Raw genomic sequence first — 12,708 nt, 5'->3', positions numbered from 1 at the left:
AATCATTCACTGAATGTGAAAAAAAAATCACTGCAATTTACTGGGAACTGACTATTTGTCCTAGTTGTGAAAAGGAGGGTGCCATAACAACCAACTGAATGGAAAATGTCATTGGCTCCATGCAGATCATAAATAAGCAGCTCTCTGCTAGCTGTGGTGCCAAACAACATGCAGCACATTTGGCTGTTCATGAAGCTGAGATGATGCTTCCAATGTTATATGTGGAAATTTCTATTCATTTTTTCTCTGGAATCTGAAATTGAAATCAGCTCTATCTGCTCCTGATATGATGGCATAAAAAGTATTTTTTTATTCAATCAAACATAATTTGAGGTTCAAGTTTCTCACAAAAAAAACCCACGGCCTTCAAAAATAATATGTGCTTGTCTGTTTCAGAACTGTGAAGGTAGACGTCTATGACTGGGATCGAGATGGAAGGTAAGAGCATTCGCAGATAAGCACTCACTACACCTTCACACACTGATCCCTCGTGTTAGAAGGGAGTGAAACGTCTTGTTTACAGTCTGTGAGACAAACTTGGTGGTGAAGAGCTTGAAGGGTTTTGACACAATGTGCTACAAAACTTATGCTGCAAGGACAGATAGGCCTGATTTGGAGATTAATAGGAACAAGATCCATATTTGACAGTTATTAAGAAAGAAAAAAATATATAGCTCTGTAGCTCAGATGAAAAAAACAGTTTATGTAAAAAAAATTGTGTTCCTGCTTGCTTTTCTGTGTGGGTGCTGTCTGCTGTAGCCATGACTTCATCGGCGAGTTCACCACCAGTTACAGAGAGCTGTCTCGGGGGCAGAACCAGTTCAATGTCTATGAGGTGAGACACAACATGGAGATGGCTTGTTATTTCATACCACCGTCATCATATAAAGACCTCGCAAATCCAATTTAGGTGATTTTAATCTCTAACAACCTCGAACCCTCACAATGGCACAATTTTTTTCTAAACTGAAAGATTGGATTTCAAGTGATGAATGTAAAAACAAATAAAATGAAATAAAAAATGTAAAAGAATGAAGCTGAAGGTTATGAAACCTTCAGCTGAAAGGATAATTTCCGGAACATATAAACAGACAGGTAATTGGAAATACAAAGTCGTGTATTTTTACATACCTTGTTATGACTTTGGCATTGTCACAATAATATATGGATTTAGCATATGCAGTAATGATTTATTGTCCATAATTTAAAAAGAGTTTTCACATTTATAAGGTTGCATTGTGCTAACTTTGTATTCCTACCTGAAAGAGAGAGCTTCCTAGCTAGGGGGTTAGCACTGATTCCCACTAAAGGACACTTTTCATATATACAGTATAACAAGTTCCATCACATTTGTACATTGATTTTAGAGTATCACAGAGAGGAGGGGGTTCAGCTAGCATAAACAGCACTGATTTCCAGAGTATGTAACAGGGACACGTACTACTGCACAACTGTGTTTTGTTTCTAGACTTCTAGATTACTGTAGGAGCTAGACTTCCTTATAGTTTTATGCTATTGAGCAAAGGTTCTGCGGGGAATAAACGCACAGAGAATGTATCATCACATTTGCAAGGGCCACAATGCATTTGAAACACAAAAGAATTGGTATTTATAATATAATATGATTGTCACACAATGATACAGGTAGTTGCCTGAGGTAGAATCAAACCAGGGCCCTTATATTAGCCCTTTAACATATGAGTCCCTTTCTCAACAAACTGAACCATCTTGGTGGTCCATTGGAAGCTTTTTCACTCATTTTTAGTCCAGTCCTTTAATCCTTTAATCCTGCCTGACTATTTTCAGAGAAAGTTTTTTGTTTGTTTGTTAAGCTACTTAACACTGACCTATGAATCATTCAAGCACAAAAAATGCACCTGGGTCATTCCTAGTATTTAGTGCCATTTGAGTCTTCATGATAGAAGCAAGTGCACTACACTACAAACTCCCCTATTGCACAGCCTGACACATAGTATTTTTGCGCCAACAAGGTGATTCACAATGAGCTGTTAGTGAAAAATTGGCTGATATGCTATTTGTGGTATACCTCGACATGGTGTGCAGTGTGTCCTTAAAAATGTTGAGGAAGCTGGACAAAAGAAGAAGTGACATACCTAAAAAATATATCTGCATCACAAAGTCATGTCCTTAAGAAACAGGAAAAAAATCCAGCAAAGATTTAAGAGATACATCTGGCACGTCATAGATCCGTCTTCTCTTCACCAAATCCTCATCAGAAATGGTCTCAGTGGAAGGATGGATGCCAGGAAACTAAGAAAGGGAAAAAGGGAGAAAGGGCTGAGGTATGCCAAGTTACACAAGAACTGGGCTGAAAATCAGTGGTAACACCATCCAAATTTAAAAGTTTCACTTCAAGTTGTTGTGAATATTCATGAAAGAGGTCAGCAGAGATATACAGCACTGAGTGTCTGTAGCTGACTGTAAAACACAGTGGAGACTCTGTGGCTCCTGTCAAAGGTGATGAAGTCCAGACAAGCAGATTTTAATCAGCCATGGGATGCACTGTTAACATTACATCAGTATACGCCATGAAATAAATAATATCAGTCATTACACACACACACACACACACACACACACGCACACACTCACAAATAAAATAGAAACCAATAAATGTGTTGCATTATTTTGCTGGAAAAATCTACAAGCGCACACTGAACTGACAAATCTATTATTGCCCCCAGCTTATTCAAATCTCCTCAGTAAAGATGTACTTTGTTCCAGCCAAACAAATTAATAGTAATGTTGCAACATAATTACTGGAAAACCATGTGGTCTGAAGGAGAGAAAAAACCAGAAAGTTCTTTGATGAGCTTTATAGTGACGGACGTGCACACGGATGTTCTCTCAATTCTCTATACACACATCAGATCGATTTGTAGGCTGCCACCATTATCAGCAATCTGCTGAATTATTCATGTTCATTTTTGCACTTCATTTTAAGCTATAAGGTGGTTTTATGGAGGCACTCATCATCACTAATGTGCTCTTTCTGTCACGGGCAGGTTTTAAATCCCAAGAAGAAAGGCAAAAAAAAGAAATACATCAATTCTGGAACTGTGAGTGCACCCACGTCACCCATAACTGCCTGTCATTTCCTCTGTATTGCTATTTACTGATGTCTTATAGAATCATATAGTATAGTATAGGTATCATCACCTCTTACATCTGCTTCTTTTCACTGGCTGGCCACCTGTTTAGTTTTTTTTGCCTGGCCCTGGTCCCTCTCCCACCGTCCTGTTCTGTTTATCGCTCTGTATGTGTTTTGGTATGTGTGTGTTTGCCAGGTAACACTGCTGTCCTTCAAAGTGGAGTCTGAGTATACCTTTGTGGATTTCATCCGAGGAGGGTGAGTAGAATAATAATTAGCCCGCGCTCACAGTGAGTGTCAACAGCCACCATTTTGAGGGTTTGTGTCTTTGTGCGAGTATCTCTCAAGATTACGTTTCCCAAAAGCATCATGCTGAGCACCACACTGAGCTCATATTGGCTTTGAAAGGGTGAAGCTTTGAGGAAGTCGGTGTTTGTAAATCTTATTTGTAAATAACTAATTTATTCAGTTCATTCACTTTTAATTAGCAGCTCTATTTGTTTTATCTAATTAGCGCTTCAAGATGGTGAAGGGAATATTGTCCTTCCATTCTAATTAGCTCGTTGCCGAGACCGAGTTACAGCTCGTCGTGTTGGTAGAGTTGTGTGTTCGAAGGGTTTATAGTGTTTGTCAAGTGGGCTAAAGTGCGTGTTACTCTTTCATGTTTCTTTTTATTTTATTTACCACAGAACACAACTCAATTTCACTGTGGCGATAGACTTCACCGCGTCTAATGGTAAGTCACTGCCTCACAACCATTTTGCTTTATTGTGATGTGTGCACATATTACTTTTTTTTGACCTTCCAAAAAATTAAAATACAATGTTGATTTTAGAAGCTGTTTTTGTGTTATGATCCCGTGTTTCTTCTACAGTGAGGCTGACAGTTGGTTCTAAATCAAATGTCTCACTAGGTAGATTGTTGTGAACTAACAGCAAGAGCTTGACTTGACCTTTGACATCTCAGCACCTTCAGGAGGTGAAAAAAGTTTGTGCCATTCTTTGGTTTTCCCAGGAAAATACTCCTCTGCACTTACACCTATTAAATAGCACCTATTAGCATGCTAGCAAGAAAAACTAATGTAGGGTACATGGTATGAACCTATTCTTAATATTTTGGTTTTGCCCTTGTTGGTATGCTAAAAAGCTCCTGTGAGCATTTGCAAAGCAATACTTCACAGTATGTTGTGACTACAGTCTGTTTTGCTTTGGTTATGATGTGCTGCTAATCTGTAGTTTGGCGCAGGTCAGCTGTTTCTACTGGATTCGATTCCTTACATTAACCAAATCTAATCACCCACTCGATTTAGCTTCCTAACTGCAAATATTACTGCATAATAGCATTATTATTGTTTTTTAATAATAATATGAACTTACTTATATTGTATGGTATTACCTTCACCTCCAGCACTACTCCCAGGAACCTTGGAGTCCGTTTTGGCTAGGACATGTCCTTTAACTTCCATATTTAACAAAGAACTATGACTGCCTTCTTTTATCTGCACAATATCGTCAAAATGAGAAGCATCCTGTCTTAAACAGATGCTAAGAAAGCATTTGGTACTCTAGGTGGGACAACGCGCACTCTCTGAGTACAGACTTGCGATTCCTGGAGTTTCCAGAAGTCGAGTGGAAACAGCTTCCAGTTTGGGTTTAGGAGACAGCAATAAGGCTTTAAACTGTACTTGTTAATCAAGTTTATAGTGAGGGCTGGATCAGGTGACCGTTAACCATCCCTTAATGATGGTCCTGCTGCTACAGGCTAAAGCTGAATGGAGGCTTCCCACAATCCAGTAAGCATCCATTCCCCCTCCATTCACTCCCCATACACTTATATATATTACCTTTGCATGTCTTAAACTTGTTTTTGTTCTGTTTGTGCTCTTTATGCTTCTCTTTCCCTTCCTCCCCATCACTTGTGGCAGATGGCTAACCCTCCATAAGTCTTCTGACAGAGGTCTTTCTTCCCACTGTCATTAAGTGCTGTCCTATAGGGGCTCATGTTATCAAAATATAAAACTATTACCAGTGTTGGGGAGTAACAGAATACGTGTACCGCTGTTACGTGTTTAAAATACAAAATATGAGTAACTGTATTCCGTTACAGTTGCCGTTTAAAAAGGTGGTACTCAGAATACAGTTACTTTCTTGAAATACAGGGATTACACGGCGGTCTTTTCCTGTTTCATATGTTAGGCTGTCCTCTCTCTTTTTTTGGTAATTCCACGCCGGTGGAAACCCAAACAAAACATACATTAAGAGGCTTTAATGCTCAACCTTGCGGCCCATGTCACCTCTACTTGCGGCCCGCATAATGAGGTGACAAAATATTTTTTTTAATTATTGTTCAAAAAATGATTTAATATGAAGGCAATAAGCAGAGTGTTACAGGCATAGCCCTAAAGAATTTAGCCTCGTGGGCAGTATAGTCCAGTTGTAAGTAAGCTATTAAGACTCGACTGTACACTGTGTTCGTGTTTTCCTCCAAAACAATAAGTTCAGTTGGAGCAGCCTTTCAATGCCTCTCTCTGTCTCTCGCTAGCAAAGTTGACCCAGACAACAAAGTAAAGCTAGTTTTCGGCTACAAGCCGACACGGAACCCGCCAGGGGTCCCTTTACTACGGTTCACAGCCGCGGACCTGTTTTATATACCTACTGTTACTCATTTATGTTAAGATTATATTAATATTATATTAATATTAATATTAATATTATATTAAGAGTTAAAAATCTAGTTGGTATTGGTATGGCGAGTAACCGTCAGTAATAGTAATAAATCACACAGCAATAGTACATTCATGTAGTTATAAAAAGCTTGATAACATATTAAGTAATCCAAAGTATTCAGAATATGTTACTGTCATTGAGTAACGTAACGGAATATGTTACAAAATACATTTTGGGGCATGTATTCTGTAATCTGTAGTGGAATACATTATAAAAGTAACCTTCCGAAGACTCACTATTACGGTACTTTTAATCAAACTATGTAGTCCCTCGCAATTGAGCTGCCAAGTTTGAGGTAGATCAGATGGACAGGTAAAAAGATGAGAAGAACAGACAAACAGACATACGTGGATTTATTTGTGACGATGTTAAAAAGCATTTTTACACTGTCTGTTCTTTTGGTGTGAGCATTGTGGAGATTCCCATGCTTCAATCAAAAATATATTCTACTCCAGGTGCTCTTGACAAAACTGTACAAGCTTAAAACAGTTTAGTTTAAAAGCATTAAGCTGGAAGTGGTGGTAAATGTGCAAATCAGCTGTATTTAACAGAAGTCTGGATTCAGCACGAAGCTTGATTGGCTCTTGCTGGGGAAATGATATATGAGAAATGTGCCTTTATGCTACTTAATTAGCATGCTATTCAGTTATATCACCTCGTGTTTTCTCCTAACTGCAGTCTCCTCTGTCTGAAACTGTGCTTTCTGCTGTTAGACACAGCAAAGGTATTTCTTTTCCCGTCCCTAATATAATTTGACCCTTCACCTTTCATTGGCAGGTATACTCAACTTCTTGATGGTGGGTGCTGGATAGATTGTTACATTAAGGCTCTTATTTTCACATGATGGAACGTGCAGTCAACCGTGCAACGTGCACAGGGAATGGTGAATGTGTCTGGTATTTTCATGGCCAGAGGTGCACCTGCAGCGCAGTTGGGAGCTTGATGGGATTAGGGGGAATACATTATCAGTGGGTGTGTGGGGAGCAGGCATCTGTCGTGGATAATCAAATCACCCCCCCATACCCCTCCCCTTCATCCCCTTTAAAAGCAGGGCACTCTTTTTAGAATGGAAGAGAGTCCAAACCACCTTATCCCAAGGGGGCAAAGAGAGAGCTGTCTTTTAGTCACATTCTGCGATCTTTATATGTGTGCAATAATTACAGCGCTAGCAATACCAATGCAATTTCTTAAGACATTTAGCATGATTGCATAAACTCCTTAATTCCCCATACAAAATCCTGTTTCCGTGAGTCTTTGATTTTCCAGAGATAAAAAGTGTCTTCTTTCCCTGCAACTATCAGATTTTACTGGTACACCCACAAGTCTTTACATAATTCATCACAGCCATAGCCTGTCTCTGTTTGCTGCATCGGGAAAACCTGAAAGAAGGAGATGAAACATATGGTATTTTCTTGGCATTGATCATCTCATAGTTTTCCACTGGTGATTTAGTGTTGCTTGTATTTTACAGATGAAAACAAACCAGAGAGAAGGAGGCACTGTTCACTTCACATTGTGCTGTGTGTGCATGTGTGTTTCCTTTTCTAAGGTAACCCATCCCAGCCCACCTCCCTCCATTATATGAGTCCGTACCAAATGAATGCATATGCCATGGCACTGAAAGCAGTGGGAGAAATTATCCAGGACTACGACAGCGATAAGCTCTTTCCTGCCTATGGCTTCGGTGCTAAGCTGCCCCCCGATGGCAAAATCTCCCACGCGTTCCCGCTGGTAAGAAACACACGCACGGTTTAAATGTAGAAGGCAAATATGCACAGTTCATCTGTGGCAGGGTGTGCTGGACTAGAAGATGCGGCCGTGACACCAGCTGTTTGTACAAGTTGAGAAGTTGGCTCATCTGCCTGCCAGCAGGAATCTCTCAGGATCCGCTCCACTTCCTCCCGGCTCCCTCCCGGCGGGACAAACCAATAAAAAATCAGTGGCTATGAAGCTGAAGTACCTACCTGTGCTGTGAAAGTATTGATTGCTGCGGTCTTACAGAAGTGCTTCAACAGACAGGACAACTGCAGGATTTTTTTTAAAAAATAGGAAAACTTCTTAGAAATAACTACTACTTAAAAAAAATGCATTCATTTTTCTTTGGTTCTATTGTTTTCTTTCTGTAACAATGTTTTTTGCATTTAACTGATCTCACTTCTTATGATCCAGAGTGTTTTAGCTCTTTCAGTTTGAAGTCCACAAGGGCAACAGTCCTTTCCATTAAAAAATGTTTTTTTCCCCCAAAGACACTGCAGTGAATGCAATCACCGCATATAAAAAGTTGGCAAGGGGAATCTGGCTGATCAAAGTGATTTAACATTTGGCATTTTTATCCATATGCCTTTCGTCACGCTGGTTAAAACTGGTTAATAACGGGAACATAGACCTGACAGTTTCCCATCTGTTTCCAACCATGCATTTTTGGATCATATAGAATAGAATAGAATAGAATAGAATTCAACTTTATTGTCATTGCACATGCACAGGTACAGGGCAACGAAATGCAGTTTGCATCCATCCAGAAGTGCTTTAGTGATATAGATATATTACAATATATATTAGCAATAATATAGATATGTGAGTATATTACAGAAATGGGTCTATTATGGTATGTTATAATGTACACGGTATGAAGTATGTTGTGAATATTCTATAACTATAAGTATGTACAGGCTATGAACAGGATATAAATATGAAAAACTATACAGAATATGAAATAAATAACTTTACAGAATCTGAGATATACAGATATACATCATATGTCAAAAAGCTAAAAGAACAACTGAAGTTCTTGGACCTTGTAACCACTGAAACAGCAGCACGCTGGTGATGTTTACATATATGCCAGGATGGGAGAAAAGTGCAGATTGTTGTATGTATTATTTACTATGTTACTGGTTGGAATGTTCCTGTGTAATATTACTGTTTGGAAGGAAAAGGACAAGAAAGTAGTTAGCATTTAAACATTTACAAAAAATGATGAGAGCGGATTAGCTAACATTTGCTAGCTCTTTATTAACACTGGTCCATCTGCTGTTGGTTTCAGGGTGATTAAAGTTAGTGTTGTGAAGTAGTAGTGACAAAGGAGTAGTATTTTGATGTCCACATAACATGTAACTCATCTCCAGTGTTAGCTAAAATATCCCATCACTGATAAAAAGGGTGAATGTGCAGAATATAACACGCAGTGCCATGACTCCAGTTTCACAAGTCTCAGGCATCAAATCTGGTCATGACTTGCAGGTAGTAAAAAAAAAAAAAAGTTTCTTTTGTCCTTCTGGTTTCTTTAAAAATGTGACATGATGTGGAAACTTTGAATAGAAAATATCTATCTGTGCTCATGTTTCATGTTGATGAATGCTTCAAGGACAGAGGAAGAAAGTGCATTTCCTAACATTTGTATGTGTTTTTGAAACCTTTAAAACTGGATACTTGCTGTTTGTGCCGGAGCTGGGCAGCTATGTGAGAAAGTAGCCAGTTTTTTAGTTTAAAGAGTGAAACTGACTCAGGTTGTAAATCTGTGTACTCTCTTTTTAAATGAGATTCATCACCCAGTGATCACCCAGTGATGAATCTAATCAGATTATAATCAGTTAAATGTAGAGAGATTTGATTTTATCAAAGCTGACAGCAGCATATCCAGCCTGTGTATAATATTTAATATACACTATATGTGCACTGCATACTTCATAAGGGCAATGTCTGCTGTTTGTTGCAGAATGGTGACAATGATAATCCAAACTGTGTGGGCATCGAGGGAGTCCTGGAGACTTATTTTCAGAGCCTGAGGGCGGTGCAGCTGTATGGACCTACTAACTTTGCACCTGTTATCAACAAAGTAGCAAAGTAAGTTTGAAGATGGATGTATGCGGTAAAATATTATATTTTTAAGTAGTAGGTGTACGTAGTTACATCAAATTAGTTTTTAATAATTGTGTGCTGATCATTTATAGGCTTTGTGACTGCCTTATATTACTGATATAAGGTTACAGCCTCCCATCAGCTAATCATTCTGTGGCACCAGAAAATAATATTTTAAAGAATATTTAAAATATTGAGTTTTTGTTGAGACCACTGCAAAAAAAAAACTTCAGGTGTAAGCAGCTATGTTAAATCCAGAGAAGTCCTTTCATTTCATTTACCATCCAATATTTTCCAAGCTTCTCTTATAAATTATTTCTAGACAAAATTGTATAATCCAAAATTGTCAGTTTGCCAATTTCAGAAGCTCGGCTACTCTATGAAAATTGTGGATTGTCTGTGTTAAAAAATGAAAAGTGGTTGATCAATTTTTTTAACAGTAAAAATTAAACTTCCAGCTAACACAGAGATAAACATAGTTTACACATACACTTACCTTTCTTGTAACCTATACTGTGCACAGACTGTAAATCCTGGAGAAAGCTATGAATTTGAGTAGCATTAAGATTATATATATATGTGCAATGCTGTTTGTGAAAGTTTGGAGGTCAGAAGTTTAGACAGGAGACAGCTGTGATGAGGAGTTAAATATCATTTTTTTATACAGGGATATATAATAATTAAAAAACTCTTTATAATCTCTTATATTAAGTTGCAAAAAACAGTAAGTCTAGGCTCCTGGGCTTTGTAGCTCTATGGACACCTATTTGGTTCATCGTATGTATAATTTGCGCAGCATGGCATTTTATAAAGTTGAAATGAGCAGGAGAATTAAGAAAATCTGATATTCTGATGTTCTCAGTAAGTACCAGTACTGATCAATCTGATGTTTGTGCATCATCCTGGTGTTATCTGAAATCTGATGAAGGCAATAACAGCAGAGTCAAAGACTAAACAAATGACAAAAAAAACATATTGTCACTTTGTATCGATATTTTTTATGACTTTGACACTTAAACACATTCAAAAAGTAAAAGCACTGGAGACACAGGAAATGTTTAAATCTTTTTTTTTTAGTATTTCAGAATTTCAAGGTTAAGATTCTTTGTGCAAATAGCCATTATATATATCCTGCATCGTTATTTCTGAAGTGGTTCCTAGATGTGTTACAAAAAAACGGGAAAGAAAAAGATTTTGCTGCCACAGTAAATTGCATGTTTTTGCTCTGGTTGTTCGAGCAGAACAGAATGTTGGACGTTAAAACTTACGTGCACTGAATGATCAGTTGTCATTTATATATCCCACCCTGTGTTGGAACGCCACCTGCCAAGCAGCAGAAGGCATTAAAGTGGTGCTAAGAGAATATAAATAAAAAACTCACATACTCACAAAATCATCCTAGCAGTATGCTACAATCCCATTTATTAACACCACACCCACACACAATTACACACAAAAGCACAGAAACACCGACTGACACAGATTTATACTGTTTTCATCAACACAAAACAGGGAAGTCAGTGGTGACAGATTCTTCCCTCTGACAGTAAATTCACAAGCAGCAGGTAAAAAACACACGCAGACACATCCAGTTTGAAACTCATTTGGCTTCATATCGAGTTAAAGTTGATCTTTAGCGATGTGAGTACATACTCTTGTTTTCTTATCATTCCCCATGATGGACAGGGAATGAAGAGCAGTGGAAAAATGAGAAGCGCGGTTGCAGGATTTTATCTTTGGGGTGTTTGTTATTATTAAAAGGTTTCTGGCTCAGGGTGTGAGTGGATGGGTCGCTATGCTGGGTGAAAGATATGAAGTCCACTTTTTGTTGCAGTAACTATATATAGTTTAAGTCTGTATTGCGTTATAGCAAGGCAGGATTGTGTAAGAGAAATAGTAGTCATTGTCAAGCATATTTTGCTAACATTATCCACCATAAACATCGGTCATATTAGGCAAAACTTTAGCATTTATTTATTTTTTTGTTATTAAAAAAAGTCATTTATTAGTGTATCCCTTTGTAAGCGCTACAGAGCCTAGTCCCACATTAGCATCTACTTTAACATAAATAAAGTAGAGATTAAAATAGGAGCTAAAATGCCTTATTTCACACAGAGGATGAATTGAGGCTCAGGATAATATAAATTAATCTTTTTTCTGTTTCTCAGCTGGTAGAGCAGGTCAGCTACTAACTGGAAGGTTGATGGTTCGATCACAGTGTGCTCCAGTCTTTATGGAAAGTATCCCTGGGAAAGGACCCCCATGTTTCTCTCCATTGCATCCATCGGAGTATGAATGTGTGAGGAAAGAGGATGTTAGATAGGAAGCAGTTAGAAACAGCTTAGAATGGGTGAATATACAAGTTGTGTAAAGCGCTTTGAGTGCTCAGATAGAAAAGTGCTAAATCAGTCCAAACCAGTTCATTTACCATCTACAACAGAAAGTAGAAAACGGGCCATTTAAGTGGTCTTTGTGTCCAGGCAAGCTGTTTGAAATTTTCAAATCTATTATCAGTTCAAAATGTGTAAAAAGAAATTTCTGAAGCTGACATTTTCAAGTTTAGTGTAATTCATGATTTCAATTCAAAATAATTTATATTTTGCATTTATATTTTGAAACTGCAGTTTCCTATGGGACTAAGGCAAGCATGTATCCAACAGCAATAGTCAACATGGCAGTAATTTAAAGAATGGATGACACGTTTTATGACAGAACGATCACTTTCACTCTGATACTTTATAATTGTCTGTTTTTGCATTTGACTATTTGATTATTATTTATTAATGTTCTACAGGAGCATTAACAATTCTATATAAGCTCTCAATAAATTTCGTTTTGTGTTTTTTGACAAAGCTTGAATCAGTTTCATCTGCAGCTCATTGCCCCGAAAACAGACAGGCCTTCCTATGTTTTCTTTGCACAGATTATTAGCTTTAACCTGTGTATTTCTATGTGTGTGTCTATGTGTGTGCGTGGGTGTCCGTGTGTCTGTCTATGCACATTCCCCAG

The 12,708-nt window shown here is 38.0% G+C and overlaps 1 protein-coding gene across 2 annotated transcripts in view; it reads left to right on the top strand.

Moving 5' to 3' along the window:
* cpne9 (copine family member IX) overlaps nt 1-12,708 on the top strand; it is a 109,705-nt gene that overhangs the window by 79,666 nt on the left and 17,331 nt on the right. For both annotated transcript variants that reach the window (XM_040013709.1, XM_040013708.1), the window contains exons 10-16: nt 397-438; nt 760-835; nt 3,027-3,080; nt 3,309-3,370; nt 3,802-3,848; nt 7,388-7,569; nt 9,557-9,684. In XM_040013709.1, coding sequence (XP_039869643.1) covers nt 397-438; nt 760-835; nt 3,027-3,080; nt 3,309-3,370; nt 3,802-3,848; nt 7,388-7,569; nt 9,557-9,684 — 591 coding nt within the window. The remainder of the gene's footprint in view (nt 1-396; nt 439-759; nt 836-3,026; nt 3,081-3,308; nt 3,371-3,801; nt 3,849-7,387; nt 7,570-9,556; nt 9,685-12,708) is intronic.

This window comes from Simochromis diagramma, unplaced genomic scaffold (genome assembly GCF_900408965.1).
Source record: "Simochromis diagramma unplaced genomic scaffold, fSimDia1.1 OVJJ01000705.1, whole genome shotgun sequence".
In the NCBI taxonomy this organism is placed as follows: domain Eukaryota; kingdom Metazoa; phylum Chordata; class Actinopteri; order Cichliformes; family Cichlidae; genus Simochromis; species Simochromis diagramma.
The sequence above is the reverse complement of the archived record's forward strand: the minus strand, read 5'-3'. Positions and strand labels throughout refer to the sequence as shown.